Below are 14,577 nucleotides of genomic sequence, written 5' to 3' on the forward strand. Positions count from 1 at the left end.
AGTACTTAAATAACATTAAACTATAACTACCATTAATACCAAATGCTGGGGGGAAAGGAATTGTTAGTAATGCAGACTAAGAATCCCATTGCTAGCAATATATCCAACCAGGTCGACCTCCTCGCGGTTCTCCCTGGAGACTATCATGGTTAATTCCTGATGAATTCATCATGATGGGCTAACTGGCCTGTTTTCATTCTCATCTATCACCCTTCACTGGTGCTCCGCCAGCGTATCCCGTTAGCGCTGGCGGGGTTACCATACCATTTTCACTCATCAAAAAAAAAAATACCAAATGCTCACTGTTCCCTTTTTATATCTCGTCTCGTTTCCCGTTTATTGGTGGCATAATGGGCAAATTTGTTTGTTTGTTCGTTACCTTATCGTGCCTTTACGGGCCCAATCACTACGACAATATACATTTTAGATTATAAAATATAAGTACGTTATACTAAGTCTATGGTATACATATACTATAAAGAATACCGAACAATATACGTTATTTTTATCCCAGTTACGCAAACAAGTGCGTAAAATCTAATAATTCCTATAGTTACAATAAATAAAAAATAAATGTTTTACGTATAAGTTTATTTATAAAAAAATATAATAGTGATTACATTACGTCTCTATTGCATACTAGGGTATCTAATTCGCAGATATGCCTGAAAATTACTAAGTTTGTCTTAAAATGTTTAGAACCAGATTTTCTTATGATTTAAATGCTTTGGCACCAATTAATATCTATAATAATTTAAATAGTTCAACTACCCAATTCAATAATATTTTTTGATAATACAAAAATAAATGCACCAATATGGAATTATACTCAATTCAATAAGATCTTTAAGTACCTAACATAGTTTAGAAATACTCTAAGCACATACCCATAGAAAAAACATGCAATATCAGCCTTGAATTTTCATCACTAGACTCGAGATAATACAAAAACGAATACATGCGGTTAAATAAGATTAAAATAATATAATTAATTAAAATTGTTATAAAAATTATAAGTAACTGAAATATATAATAATAAAAATTAAATTGACATTTTCTTGTTTCCATACAAACTAAATGAAATAATAAAAACATGAATATATTTCTAACTTATTTTTTGTCAAGATTATTCAATAAGGTTAACTACATGCATTGTTAACTCAAAAAACTCAAAATATAATTCGCTACAAAAAGAAATTGTGTGCCCACATCGTTGTAGAATATATGAAATCAAATTTCTTAAAAAACATTTTGAGAGTCTAACATTCGAGTTCGTCATTAATCTCACATGAACATGGTCCATGAATGTACGTGTTAAATATCAATATTTCAATACAATTCGTATTATAGGCATACATCATTTAACATACTCATATTTACGAGACTACAAATCTTATTTTCGTTAGCTATTCGTATTTTAATGATACTAATTTGACTATTATTTTCTTCTTAAAGACTTGATATCAATGGCACAAGAAATTATTAAATCTACAATTGTTCAGTTGGTGTTGTCAATTATTTTTTGTACAGACAGCGACAAATATACAGATTGAAATCGAAGTCATTATCATCTTTCAACATCATTGTTATATAAAAATTATTTCGATTTCACTCTGTAGATCAAATAATTAATTTTTAATCACAAAATAGTTATTAGAATATGATTTTCATATATTATTATTATTTCTATAGACCAAATATTTTTCTAATTATTTTGCCGACTGTACCAGACAACAGCAAGCAAAAACATCTGTAGTCTTGGAAGATACATTTTGTTGTATGAGTAATTCTTATAAACTTTATATCATCTATTGAGTGTCAAAATTCCTACTTAGCTACATAAGTGCAGGATTAATGTGATAAAAAAAAAGATTCTGACTTAAGTTTTCTAACACTACTAATTATAGGGAATATTTACTCTAAGACTTATTAATATGCTACTAACACGTAGCTAGACAACGACCAATGGACCAAAAGGATCTATTTCTACAAATGTTAACCTTTGTTGAACGCATTAACTTTCTTAAATATGTGACAAATCATCGAGTAGAAAGCCCATGTCCAAAAGAGCAAGACATTGAGCATCCACTGTCACGGTCCTGCTATTATTATGATAGGACGCTACATCTGTAGATACAGAGCATTTGACACTTGTCATTCGATTTTTTTTTTGAGATTTAGAATAGAAATTTTGACCTCTCCATACTAGAACCATAGCAACATTTTCTAAAATCTGATTTATTTCATATTATATAGTGTTGAAGTAAATAAACATTAATAAACATAGACAAGAGAGTACAAAAATGTATACTAAGATTTTTTTATTTATTATGACAGAGTCTTGAAATTTGCTAAATTATGAATTATTTTAATTTATATAATTTATATATATATATATATATATATATATATATATATATATATATATACATAAAATGTTCGTTGTCATACACAAAACAGTTTACAGAAATATCGCTGTTGTATATTTAGAACACAGATGACATTTTGTGATATCGTAGTAATGTGGCCGATAGCTGAATTTATCAACACCCGAACAGGAACATTTCAAATAATTAATAAAGTTAAATGTATTGCGAATTCTTATAGTTATAAATATAAATATTTTCATAATTAGGTATTACTAACGAGTGATTATCAACAATATAATGAAGCTAAATTATGAAGAAATAAACATATTGCTTTTTTTTTCATATTTAGTGACTGGTCACACAGATTATAAATGCTAAATATACTTTAAAATATACTAAAATAAAATCTTACAAATTTCTCGTAATAATGGTGTAAAAAAAATACTTAGCAGTAATAGTTTTCTAGATTCTTTAAGCGTGACTTTTCATCATCCTAGCCATGACAAACACTTTCAGTCTAAACTCTATTCATTAGGCCAATCCATGAATATAATACTTTCAACAAAATATTATAATGGCTAATCCACATCCTATATCATTCTTCTTACAACGCAAACATTACAAAGTATAAGTAAACCACAAATGTCAGGTCACACATAGAATGAGTAGAAGTGAAAGAGTAGCAATTCTTAGTAGTCATGCACAGTGTAATATCAAATCAAAATGAAAATAGGACGTACTTTTAGTCATATATTGTTGTCTTAACTGACAAAACAATTAACATAAGCAAACAGTCTCCCTAGACAAGTGGAAAACAAATCTATAAATGAAATTGACATCGCTAGAGACTCCATGATTTGGAACGTGAGACATCGGACATTGCCTTTTCATTCTATCTCATGGAGTCGCTAGCGATGTCAATTTCATCAATAGGCCTGATATTATAAAAAAAAAAATTAAATTATCAATTATTATTACAGCAAGTTCAATTTTCCATGCAAACTGTACTTTTCAAGTAACCATATGCAAGTCATTATCATACTCCTATTCTCATTTTGATTAGTTATAATTATAATAGTAAAATGCTAATATTGATACCGAATTAACCTTCTATGTAACAGTTTATTTAATAGTTTAATGTCAGAAATAAAATCAGCATTTCAATTTGTGCCTTATTGCAACAGAATAGGGTTTACATAATAGTTTGTAGTTGTTTGCATGGTCATAAAATTTTATTTTCATAATCTCTATTATATTATATTAGTATAGATAATATAGATCTAAATCCAGATACTTCGTTAGAGGTGACTACTAACTTGTCGCCCATACATGTTCATATAACAAGTTTTCAGAATCTGGCGTGTATGGTTAGTAACCTTATATAATTAATATACGAGTTAATTGGAAGTAACACAGTACGGTATGACGCGCAGTATTGAGTTGACGACGTCGCAAGCGTCCGCGAGCTGCACCGCCGTACTAGCATCCAACTGGAACAATAAAGGTGTTATGTCTATTACATATATAATATTAGAATAACAAGTATATCATATTCCTATTTGTTATTACTATCAGAAACATGAATTTGAAAAATCAGAATTTTTTTTAATAATTTAAAAATTATTGTCACTTGCTTTGTTTGTTCTACTTTAGAGCAAATTATCGTCTGGTAAACCACATCAGACTTTCATCTACAAATAAGGAGACTTAGAATCTCTTGACACTAGAGGACAACAACCTCACACAAGTAGTAGTAGAAAGATAAAGAAGTAGATTGGTTCTGCAAAATAGCAACTTTAATCGTGAACATGAATAAACTACAAGGTGTTTCACATACACATTAGATAATAAATATAATTTACTGAAAAGATGTACATAGTTTTACATAATAAAGTATGACACCTATATATGGTTGTACGTTGCATATGAACAATACAGTGAAGCCTTAATACAAAAAATTGAAGGGAATTAGAAAATATTCATTACGATAAGATTTAATATATAGAGGTTAATTTGATCTATGATTTGTTTTAACAATCTGTATAGAATTAAATTTTAGCCTAACTAGCCTAAGAATAAGGAATTGCATAGAAGTAATGATAACATAAAAACTGTAAAACATATGGTTATATATAATGCAAATATAATTAGAATTTTGTCCTCTTTTAATATAAATATAAAAAAAGGACAAAATATACACCATCAGTTGCTATTTCTCTAAATTCATAGCAGGCTAGTTTATAGAAACTGTGTATGTAAAATTTTTGTTTATTTTGATATGTCAATAACAAATTTTACATTACTAGATTATATATTCAACACAGTTTATATAGAAATTATGCAAGCAGAGTTATATGGCTAATGAAATTACTCAAAATAAAATTACTTATTAATCAAAATATTAAATCAATTAACCTATATTTAATTTATACTATTATTGGACATCAGCAGACTGTCTGTCTCATAGTGGAGTCATTAATTAATTTGTTTACATTTTCATCAAGTTGTATTGAAACAGATCATATATATTAATATTACCTGAGCGTCTGTTGTGCACTATGCGGTGGTAGTGCTCGCGGCCTGCAGTTGCATCTGGCGCTGCATCTGCTCCAGCATCTCCTGCATGCGCCGCAGCTCCGCTTCCTTTACATCAATGTACAATGTTTAAATGTCACAAATAAGATTGAGATAATTCTACAAATGTAATTTAAGACTTAGCTCTGTAAAAAATATGAATAACTTTATACAGAGTTAATAAAAATAAAAAAAAATCTAATTAGTAGTGTGGTCTAGATTACAATATATTTAGAAATCCACAAGTACCAACAATAAAGGAGAAAGTAAAAGGATGGGCACAGAATTATAAAACTAGATTGGAAAATCAACCTAATAAGCTAGTTTTCCTGTTGCATATACCAAAAGCGAAGAACTTTTCATGGTAGAATGGTATTGCAGACATCCATAGGCTAAGGTATCTTTTGACATTAAGCAGGCTGTATGCTTGTTTACCACCACAGTAGAATAAAAATAACAGTTCTATTGATATGGATGATATCGATGTGTGTGATATTTTTTTTTCACCATAAATTTTCAAAGGAACTCTATATAATGATACCGGAACAGTACCAATATTACCCATGCCTAATAAGGTGTAAAATCACTACAAGTTCCCTACCTTCTCGCGCAACACTCGCTCACGTTCAGCGGCATCCTCACTTGATCCGTTGGTCAGTCCATTGGAATCCGCCTCGCTCAATCCGCTTTCAGTAGACCTGTTACCAGAGGAAGTATTTGTACAATACTCAATAAAGGATAGTTCTTCGACTTTTGTTTGCTGCTATATTATTGTTTCATTTGATATGTGAAACATGGTAGAGAAATTACTAAAAAAAACTGTACTTACGTGTGTCGTTTGGGAACTTGCCCGTTGCGTGCGAGCCGCTCGGAGCGATAGTTCTCGTAATGCACCTCCTGAGTCACTTCTTGTAAATCTTGCATATGGGTTCTGCAAATTAATTTGATTTCAAATTATGATATAAATATTAAACATTGGGTGAAATCGGAACCATTAGTAGTTCTTAAAGAAAAATTTACATTGTGCTGAAGAGATCGAGTCGACGTAATATGCGCGAATTGCATCTGCGCGGTAGTTTACTCACATAAGCATAGTGCGCAGCTTGATGAAGTCGCAGTGGTCGGGGTTCTCGACCTCCACCACGCCCCACGGGTACAATCGGCCTCGCACACGCCGCCCGCGCACCTCCAGCTGCTGGCCCGCGCCGCACACCGCGAACGGCACCGCCGCCTTCAGCTGCCGCACCTGAACATGTCGCAACATGTTTAGTCTGAGGGGAAAAGGATTGTGAATAACTAGGTCTAATAGCCCTATTGCTAGCAAAATATTCTATCAGGCGACCTCCACGTAGTTCTCCCTGGAAACCATCATAGTGAATTCTTGTTGAATTCGTAACGATAAACAACTGACCTGTCTTTTCATCCTTACTAGTAGCCGCTAGCTTATGCCATTAGCGTGAAGTTAGCATTTTATTACCACCCATTAAAAAAATACATTAAGTCTCATTTACAAAGAGAGAAAGAAGAATTGTTGAGGACTATTATTGTAATGTATGTACCCTATCACCTCGACTTCCGCACAGTCCCCCAAATTTATACTGATAGTGTCAGCTATAGGCGTACCTAAAGGGTCCAGGTGGGCCGTGTCCAGCCCAGAATTGTCTGATAATGTCCTTAACTATAAATAAAAACATGTTTGAGAGCATAAGAAGCATTATTTAATGTGCCAAGCTCCTCCTGAAAAGTAATTTAACATGTGCCAATGGCACAGGCGGTACACTGGCACATACCATTCTATTTTTATCCATTAAAAAAAAATTAAGCAAAAATAACCTGTTCTTTATAGTCTTCATCTTCATCACTGTCACAATCTGGTAAAGGATAAATCTTAATACCTTCTCTCTCAATTTCTTCCATAACCTGAGAACAGAGATTTTTTTTTTATTTTTTGAAGAGGAAAACTTAAGAAGTTCTGAATGAAGTCAAAACAATTGTCGGAAACGACAAATATATTAGTTTCAATAAATTCCCGCTATACTCTCTCAAATAAGAGAGAATCCTTGTGTATCAGATAGAAAATACTATTTGTACTTATCTAATCTGTGCACACAAGTTAATTACTCCAACATAAAGTAATATATTTTAAAAGATACAACTTGGTTGAGATTGGAAGCAAAACTCTTTTAATTGTCATAACAATTATACAGGTACCCATATCAATTGAATTAATCAAATTACCCATTATTTTCACACATAACATATCTCACCCCTATAATCTTGAAGTACAATCAACATCTATAATAGCTACATCTACAGAAATCAGCACATAAGATTAAAATACTGTTTACATTAATCACAACACATGAACACTACACAAATTCCCTAGGTACACCAATTATAGGAGGCCACGAATCAGGGTCTGGTATTTCAATCTCAGACGAAGCCTCAGGTAGTCGGTGTGATTGTAAGGTTTATTATTTTAAATTCATCTTATCTCAAAAAAAATCATACAATGAAGCCTCAGGTGAAGTATCATCTGGTTGATCCCATCCTCGTCGCCATTAAAAGATACAACTTGGTTGAGATTGGAAGCAAAACTATTTTAATTGTCATAACAATTATACAGGTACCCATATCAATTGACTTAATCAAATTACCCATTATTATTTTCATACATAACATTTAAAATATGAGAAACTTATGGTAAACAATAAATTCATAACAAAATTATCTCTACAGTTAGAGGTGAGTCTTGACTCCGCCACCGATAACGCAATGTTCTTATTTTCCTTTTATAATTCTATAATTATTTCCTGGAGGTATTGCCGAGTACAATAATTAAAGAGTACTTACTCTTGTCTTCAAACGCTGCACCTCTTTCTTAGTGAGGCAGTCGGCCTTCGCGATCACTGGGACGATGTTTACTTTATTGTGGAGTTGCTTCATAAATTCAATGTCCAGAGGTTTCAAGCTATAGAGTATTAGAATTTGATAATTAACGATTTTAACCAGACATATAATCTTATTTTTAAATTCTATACATTTTAATAGAATTTCATGAAGACATAATCAAGTTTCTAATTATCACATAAATCTGCACTAAATTAAATTTTTTTTTTTTTTATACAACTTAGAATGGCAAACAAGCTGACGGCCCACCTGATGGAAAGTGGTAACCGTCGCCTATAGACGTGAGCAGTGCCATGGACACAACAGAGTATACTGTTTCGCCCATGATACCCCCATGCGTTGCCATTCCTGAGGACTCAGGTGTTATTCCTCTGTATCCTGTAAATTCACGCCATATGCCACCCTTCAAACCGAAACACAGCCATGCAAACACAATTGCTTCACGGTAGAAACACGAATGGGACAGAGGTGCTCAAGCAATCGACTTTTGTACAAAGTCTCCCTCTGGTAAGTTGTAACAAGTCTAAACATTCAATTAACTTATCGATTTTTATTTGTACCACTATTGGATATCAGCAGCAGGCTAATCTTATGAAGGACTCAATTACTTGTTTGTTTACATTTTCATTAAGTTGTATTGAAACATAAGTATAATATAAAAAAAAAATTAATATTACAAATTTATAATATACAGTTATAAAACAATATACATTCACTATATTGTTGTATAACTGTATTAATTTAATATAATGAAATCTAAGCAGACAAAACTAAGATTGATGGTCTGACCGAAAGTCGTTTTCTAAAAAAATTATAATTCACTGCCAAAGAATATAAAATGAAGGATGATAATACATATAAAAATTGCTAATAAAAATCCTATGTGGGACATTAGCAAATGGTTTTAACTCGCTAAAGGGCTAATGGCCTGTAAGAGCTTGAAAAGGAAATTGTTTATTAAATAACATAATGAACACCAAACATCCCATGGATTGTAGTTGTGTGCCCACAATGTGTTGTAGGGCCCACTTTATATCCTAATTTCCTCGTGGCAACCCGCGAGTTACTACTTTATATTTAAAGTATTTCTTAATAGTAATTAAATATTACAAATGACAGTACCCATGTCCAAACGGCGATATGAAATAGAAGCAGCAGTGTATGCGGTTATCGACAATGTTGCGCCGGTTGAGGCCGCTCTCATCCCGCAGGAACCGTTCGAATTGCTCGTCGATATATTGTATGATAGACTAAACATAAAGAAAATATTTTTTTTAATATATACTAAAACTATATAATAATATAATAGATAAACTAGCCACTTTGACAGAAAATTGATATTGGAACTATTTCATTTCAAACTTGAAATGACTAATAGTAATATACCTCGAATACTACGTTGGGCTTATCTGTTAGTACTGTATGTGTAGATTATTTTTTAATGGGTAATAATAGAATAGTAACCCTGCCTGCGCTATCGGTATACGCTGGCAGAGCAGCAGTAAATTGTGATAGGTGAAAATGAAACCATGGTCAATAAGCCCATTGTGACAGATTGAACATGAATAAATCACTATGGTTTTCAGAAGACACCATTGAGATTGACCTGACAGGGTATATTTAATGTTTAGTGTATGAAATCATACATGAATTTAATTTTCAAACTTAGTACTCTGAGTACTTAATTATATAATTAAAGTGATTTAATCAATGAGGCTTATTTGCAATTCCAAAGTGAGACAATATGTTTACTACTTTCACAGGTTTTATACTTAATATTTCCACAAAACCTGTGGATACTTTTACACTTTACTACTGTAAAGTCTTCTCTCACTTATAATGATTATAATACAATAATTTAAATTACTGTTTATTTATGTACTTAGGATCACCAACATAAAATACAGCGAAACATTTCGATACATGACACTAGTGGATTACGGCTAACTGTTTTTACATATAGAGGCAACTACAGCATGCTTCGTGTTTGAAAAATATTAAAATAGAATCAAATTATTAAACTATTAAATGGCATCAAATTTATAATATAACATTGCTGTTCTATAATGTTGCCTATTATGTACTATTTGACTGTATGGTCCCAGCATAGAATAGGCCACCTCTTTTTTCCCGTGGGTGTCGTAAGAGGCAACTAAGGGAAAGGTGAGGAATGGACAGCAGTGTTCCTCTTAAAACATCTTCAAAGGTTAATTGCGGTTGCCAAACCGCCTGCCAAGCGTGGCAACTTCTGGCAAAACCCTCCAAGGGGGAAACTTATGTTTAGCAGTGGACAGTTAAAGGCTGATATGACGATAATGAATGTTACCTATTGGGTACGCACATTTGGGCCAAACAAGAATTCCTACTGACCATCAGATTTGTATTGACAAATTTCGTTTAATTCAGTGTTCTCAATAACACTTTTACTTACTTCCTACATAGTAAAAAAATAATAATAAGCTAATACATACGCGGAAAGAATCAGTATTATCAATGGCGTCTCCATAACCTGGAGTATCTACGACCGTTAACCGTAATTTCACCCCTCGTTCTTCTATCTCCACTGTTGATGCATCCAACTTAACGGTTTGGTTAGTCTTCTCTGAAAGTAATAAAACACATTATCACAGGACATCCTGGTTAACTAAAATTGTCTGATGCAAATAATCACACCAATATTTAAAATATGTTCAGATGTTTGATAGTTCCTTAAAAATCAAATTTAAAGAAGTATGAAGGATTGTCAGTAAAGGGACTAATGGACTATTGGCAATATACCCTGTGGAGTCAACCTCCGCAAAGGAAACAATTGTGGTTAATTCCTAGTGAATATGTCACAAAGGATCACCTGATTTCACTAAATCTTCACATATCATCCCTTACTTGGGTATCAGTAGCCAATGTAAATTGATAAACTATTTACTATTATTTCATTTTAATCTTTAAAAAATAACTATTAAATAGTACACATTTGGTCAAATCTGACAACTTCCGTGGCATAGTGGTGGACACGTTACTTTGCTTAAATAAGGTCCCAGGTGTAATTCCCAGTTGGGCTTATTTAGGAAATAAACTTTCCTAAATTAGCTTAGATCAGGCTGTGCTCCTAAACATTCATTGTCATTGGCTGGTTCCTCATAATACAGAGTATCCACGCTTAGGGACCAGACTTTTAATATAATTGTGTAGCACTTATTATAATCTAGTTCTATGTTTTGGATATACTAACCAATAGCATCAGGAATAACTCGTTCAGGGTATAGATCCGTCAAAAAGAGAGAATTAACAAGTGTAGACTTGCCAAGACCACTCTCTCCAACGACCATGAGTGTAAATTCAAAGCCCTTCTTCACTGACTTACGATGTACTTGATTTGGTAAGTTGGCAAAACCAACATACCCAGGAGTTTCGAGATTAGAAAACTGTGAATAAAAATATTCAGTATAATTACTAGCTATTCTAGTAATATACTATAAAAGAAGAAAAAAATATTATTAATCTATATTATGCGGAATGTGTTATATAATTATTATATAATTATTCCAGAAAAGAAAAAATTGAACCATATCAAATTAGGTGTGTGACCTGTGTACTTTAAGCACAGGATACTGTAAACTCTGTTAGTTATATGTATTTATAAATAAACATAGCATGTAATTATTTTATTAATATCATATATGCACATACAATAAATAAATATACTAATATATCTCAATATATAGATTAGTATCATTTATAACTACTGGCTATTTACAGTGTTTCATCTGCCTTTTATTTTTTTATTTTTAATCCAACTTCCAAGAGAAATGATGTGATACTGAATAGCCTATACACTTTCTTCTTTAACCACATAAGCATCTCAAACCGACAAGACTCTCTCGTGCATCAAATGTGTTCCGATTTGCACTATTATAATATTTATAGTGATGAGAAGTTCTCAGAAATACTTCTGGCCACTTATAAATATTATGTTTATATTTTTATCTGGAGGGATACCTTCTCGCCCGTTTGTATTTCATAGAGCTTAGTGTATATTTATTGCATGCTCGTTAGAATTTAGTGCGTCTACCAGTGCGCCAGTTAACTTCATTTCACAGAAAAACTTGCATGCATTAACTAGCATTAAATGATTAAGAAATGAACTATAAAATACATAATGAATTTTTCAACAAATATTACTAAAAATTACGAGAAAAAAGAGATTAGCACATTCAAAGAAACTCTTCTGCTTTATATATTAGTATTTATGTACTAGCTGTTATGTTGAAACAATTTCAATATAAAGAAATAGTAGTTTTACCCTTAATCACAGACTGGGCTAAAATTGCCTAAAATCCTTAATATTTTTGGACTTAAGTATATAAAGGTTGGTGATTCTTGTACATTTTCTTTATATATTTTAGTGCTCTATTGCTCATCCAGGTGTGATGTGCAAACATTTATCTTTAGTAAGTAAAGAATTTTCAACATGCATCTCTAAGACATATTTTCAACTGACTTCAAAAAGGAGGTTCTCAATTTTGTGTGTTTCCTTTTGTTTCCTCATAACTCTCTGAGTTTTAATCCAATTTGGAAAATTCTTTTTATTTATCCAAATGCAAATTATGTTTATTGAAATAGATTTATTTACAGACACTTTTAAATCAACATTTTATTTTTAATCTACTAAAAGGTTCGGAAGGTTGTTATTTGTTGAAAGGAGCCTGCAAGAAACTAAACAGTTGCTCTTTTAAATCTCTGTTAATACATATATAAGTTCACATATATTTATTTAAATGTACCATATTTATCATTCAATCTAAAAGGATACACTTACAGATCAGTAGTTTAGCTTTTAAATCAAAATAACCAATTTTGTCACAGATGAAGTCTGTTTTTTTGTGGGACACAATTTTTATTTATTTATACTTTATTGTACACACTAACTAATAATACATAAAAAATATGACAGAGGTAAGCAAATGTAAAAAAGCGAGCTTAATTATCATTGCATTAGTCCAATTTTAAGAATACTACTAATAATCAGTGGCTCAAATAAGATCAAATAATTGAATACACAAAGGAATGAAGGTGATATGTAAAATTTTTGGATTTTTGCCATTCTATGAATGGATGGAGGTGTTAGGACTTTAATTACTATAACTTATAACTGTTAGTATGCACATACCATCTCCATCCATGCATAACCTTACCGCCTTAAACCATTCATGCTTTCAATTATTGTTGGACTAATTTCAAATTTAAACTGCTACATTATGAGGTGACTCTGGATTTGCACTATTTTTGCAAAAAATTAACTACTTGAAAATATTTTATATGCATAACCCTATATTTAAGAATCCTAAATTAAAAAGCTCAGGCAAAATAGCACAGAAATGTGGGTGCAAATCCCATCTAAGGAAATTATTAGAATGTTATTTTTTTAACTGATTAATAATTTATATTTAATGTGACTCCTATACCATCCAATTTAGGTTCTACATCATACAAACTCACCCACCTTAAATTTATTTTAATGGATAATAATGTAATAGTAACACTGCTTATGCTACCAGTATATGTTAGCAGGAAACCAACAAATAATGACAGGTAAAGATGAAACAAGATCAGTCAGAACAATTAGCACATTGTGATGAATTCATCAAAAATTAATAATGATGGGTTCCAGAGGAAACCACATAGTGATCGACTTGACAAGGTACATTGCCAGTAATGGGAATAAACATAACCCGTTACTAACAATCCCTTTCCCACCTCCAACTTTAAGTATATATATATATATATATATATATATATATATATATATATATATATATATATATATATATATATTTATATATATATATATATATATATATTATTTATATATATATATATATATATATATATATATATATTTATATATATATAATATATATATATATTATATATATATTTCAATATATTGTATATATATATATATATATATCGAGACTAATTACCCAGTGATAAGCAGTAATGTTATGCTCGACATCAAACAAATGAAGGAAACAAATAGATAAAAGTCAGTTTTAAAAGTTGATAACTGTACCTAATTGTTATGCATTATAGTAAGTACCTACCGCAAGAATTCTGTAAACATTCGACACGCATCCGTTGCTAACTGTACCATGATCTATTTCACCGACTACTGATTAGTGACGACATGTATAATTACATGAAGACGAATATGACATGGTATCAAAAAACAACAAATATCCAAGTATTGGAACATTTAATATTATACAAACTAACAATTTTTATTGGATATGTATAATTTATTATAAATAAAATATGACTTACATTTTTTCCAGTATCGCTGGACATTTTTATTCGATTTCTATAATATAATTAATATCTTGCAATAGATATATAAAGTAATGGTTTTAATGAGAGAGAAAATATAAAGATGAAATTTATCGCCTTTGACTAATAAACTAAGTACTAGTCATAGACACAGACACAGCACAGACTACTTAAAGAATTTACGTCATAGATTAAGTAATTACTACGTTATAAGAACTGGCACTGGCTCTATGTTAACGGAAACTGGATAAAAACAAAATTGTAATAAATGTTACCTTTCCGAAGTAACAATACAATAAAAATTATAAAAAAAAATGAATATCCATAGTATTGTACCACGATTTATATATGCCTTCATCCAACATATCGATATCGACAGTTGCATTAAAAAACCTAGCTA

At 31.1% G+C, this 14,577-nt stretch overlaps 1 protein-coding gene across 1 annotated transcript; it reads right to left on the minus strand.

Moving 5' to 3' along the window:
• Nucleotides 1–574: 574 nt before the first annotated feature.
• On the minus strand, nt 575–14,349 carry LOC113514980 (septin-1). Its single transcript, XM_052895952.1, has 11 exons — nt 14,175–14,349; nt 11,083–11,275; nt 10,325–10,455; nt 8,976–9,103; nt 7,797–7,914; nt 6,777–6,863; nt 6,029–6,189; nt 5,773–5,874; nt 5,545–5,641; nt 4,908–5,012; nt 575–3,859 (listed from the first exon to the last, which is right to left on the minus strand). The coding sequence occupies exons 1-10, from the start codon at nt 14,196–14,198 to the stop codon at nt 4,926–4,928; spliced, it is 1,128 nt and encodes a 375-aa protein (XP_052751912.1). The 5' UTR covers nt 14,199–14,349; the 3' UTR covers nt 575–3,859; nt 4,908–4,925.
• Nucleotides 14,350–14,577: the final 228 nt, after the last annotated feature.

Source organism: Galleria mellonella, unplaced genomic scaffold (genome assembly GCF_026898425.1).
Source record: "Galleria mellonella isolate WM207_F2 unplaced genomic scaffold, CSIRO_AGI_GalMel_v1 utg312, whole genome shotgun sequence".
NCBI classification, from domain to species: Eukaryota; Metazoa; Arthropoda; class Insecta; order Lepidoptera; family Pyralidae; genus Galleria; species Galleria mellonella.

Bases quoted from the DNA above. Each gene is read 5' to 3' on its own strand.
- LOC113514980 (XM_052895952.1), bottom strand. From the start codon at position 14,198: ATGTCCAGCGATACTGGAAAAAAT. The intron at 10,456-11,082 runs GTTAGTATATCC...TATTACTTTCAG, and splicing joins AGTTATTCCTGATGCTATTG to AGAAGACTAACCAAACCGTT. The intron at 5,642-5,772 runs GTAAGTACAGTT...CTCTGGTAACAG, and splicing joins CAAGTTCCCAAACGACACAC to GTCTACTGAAAGCGGATTGA.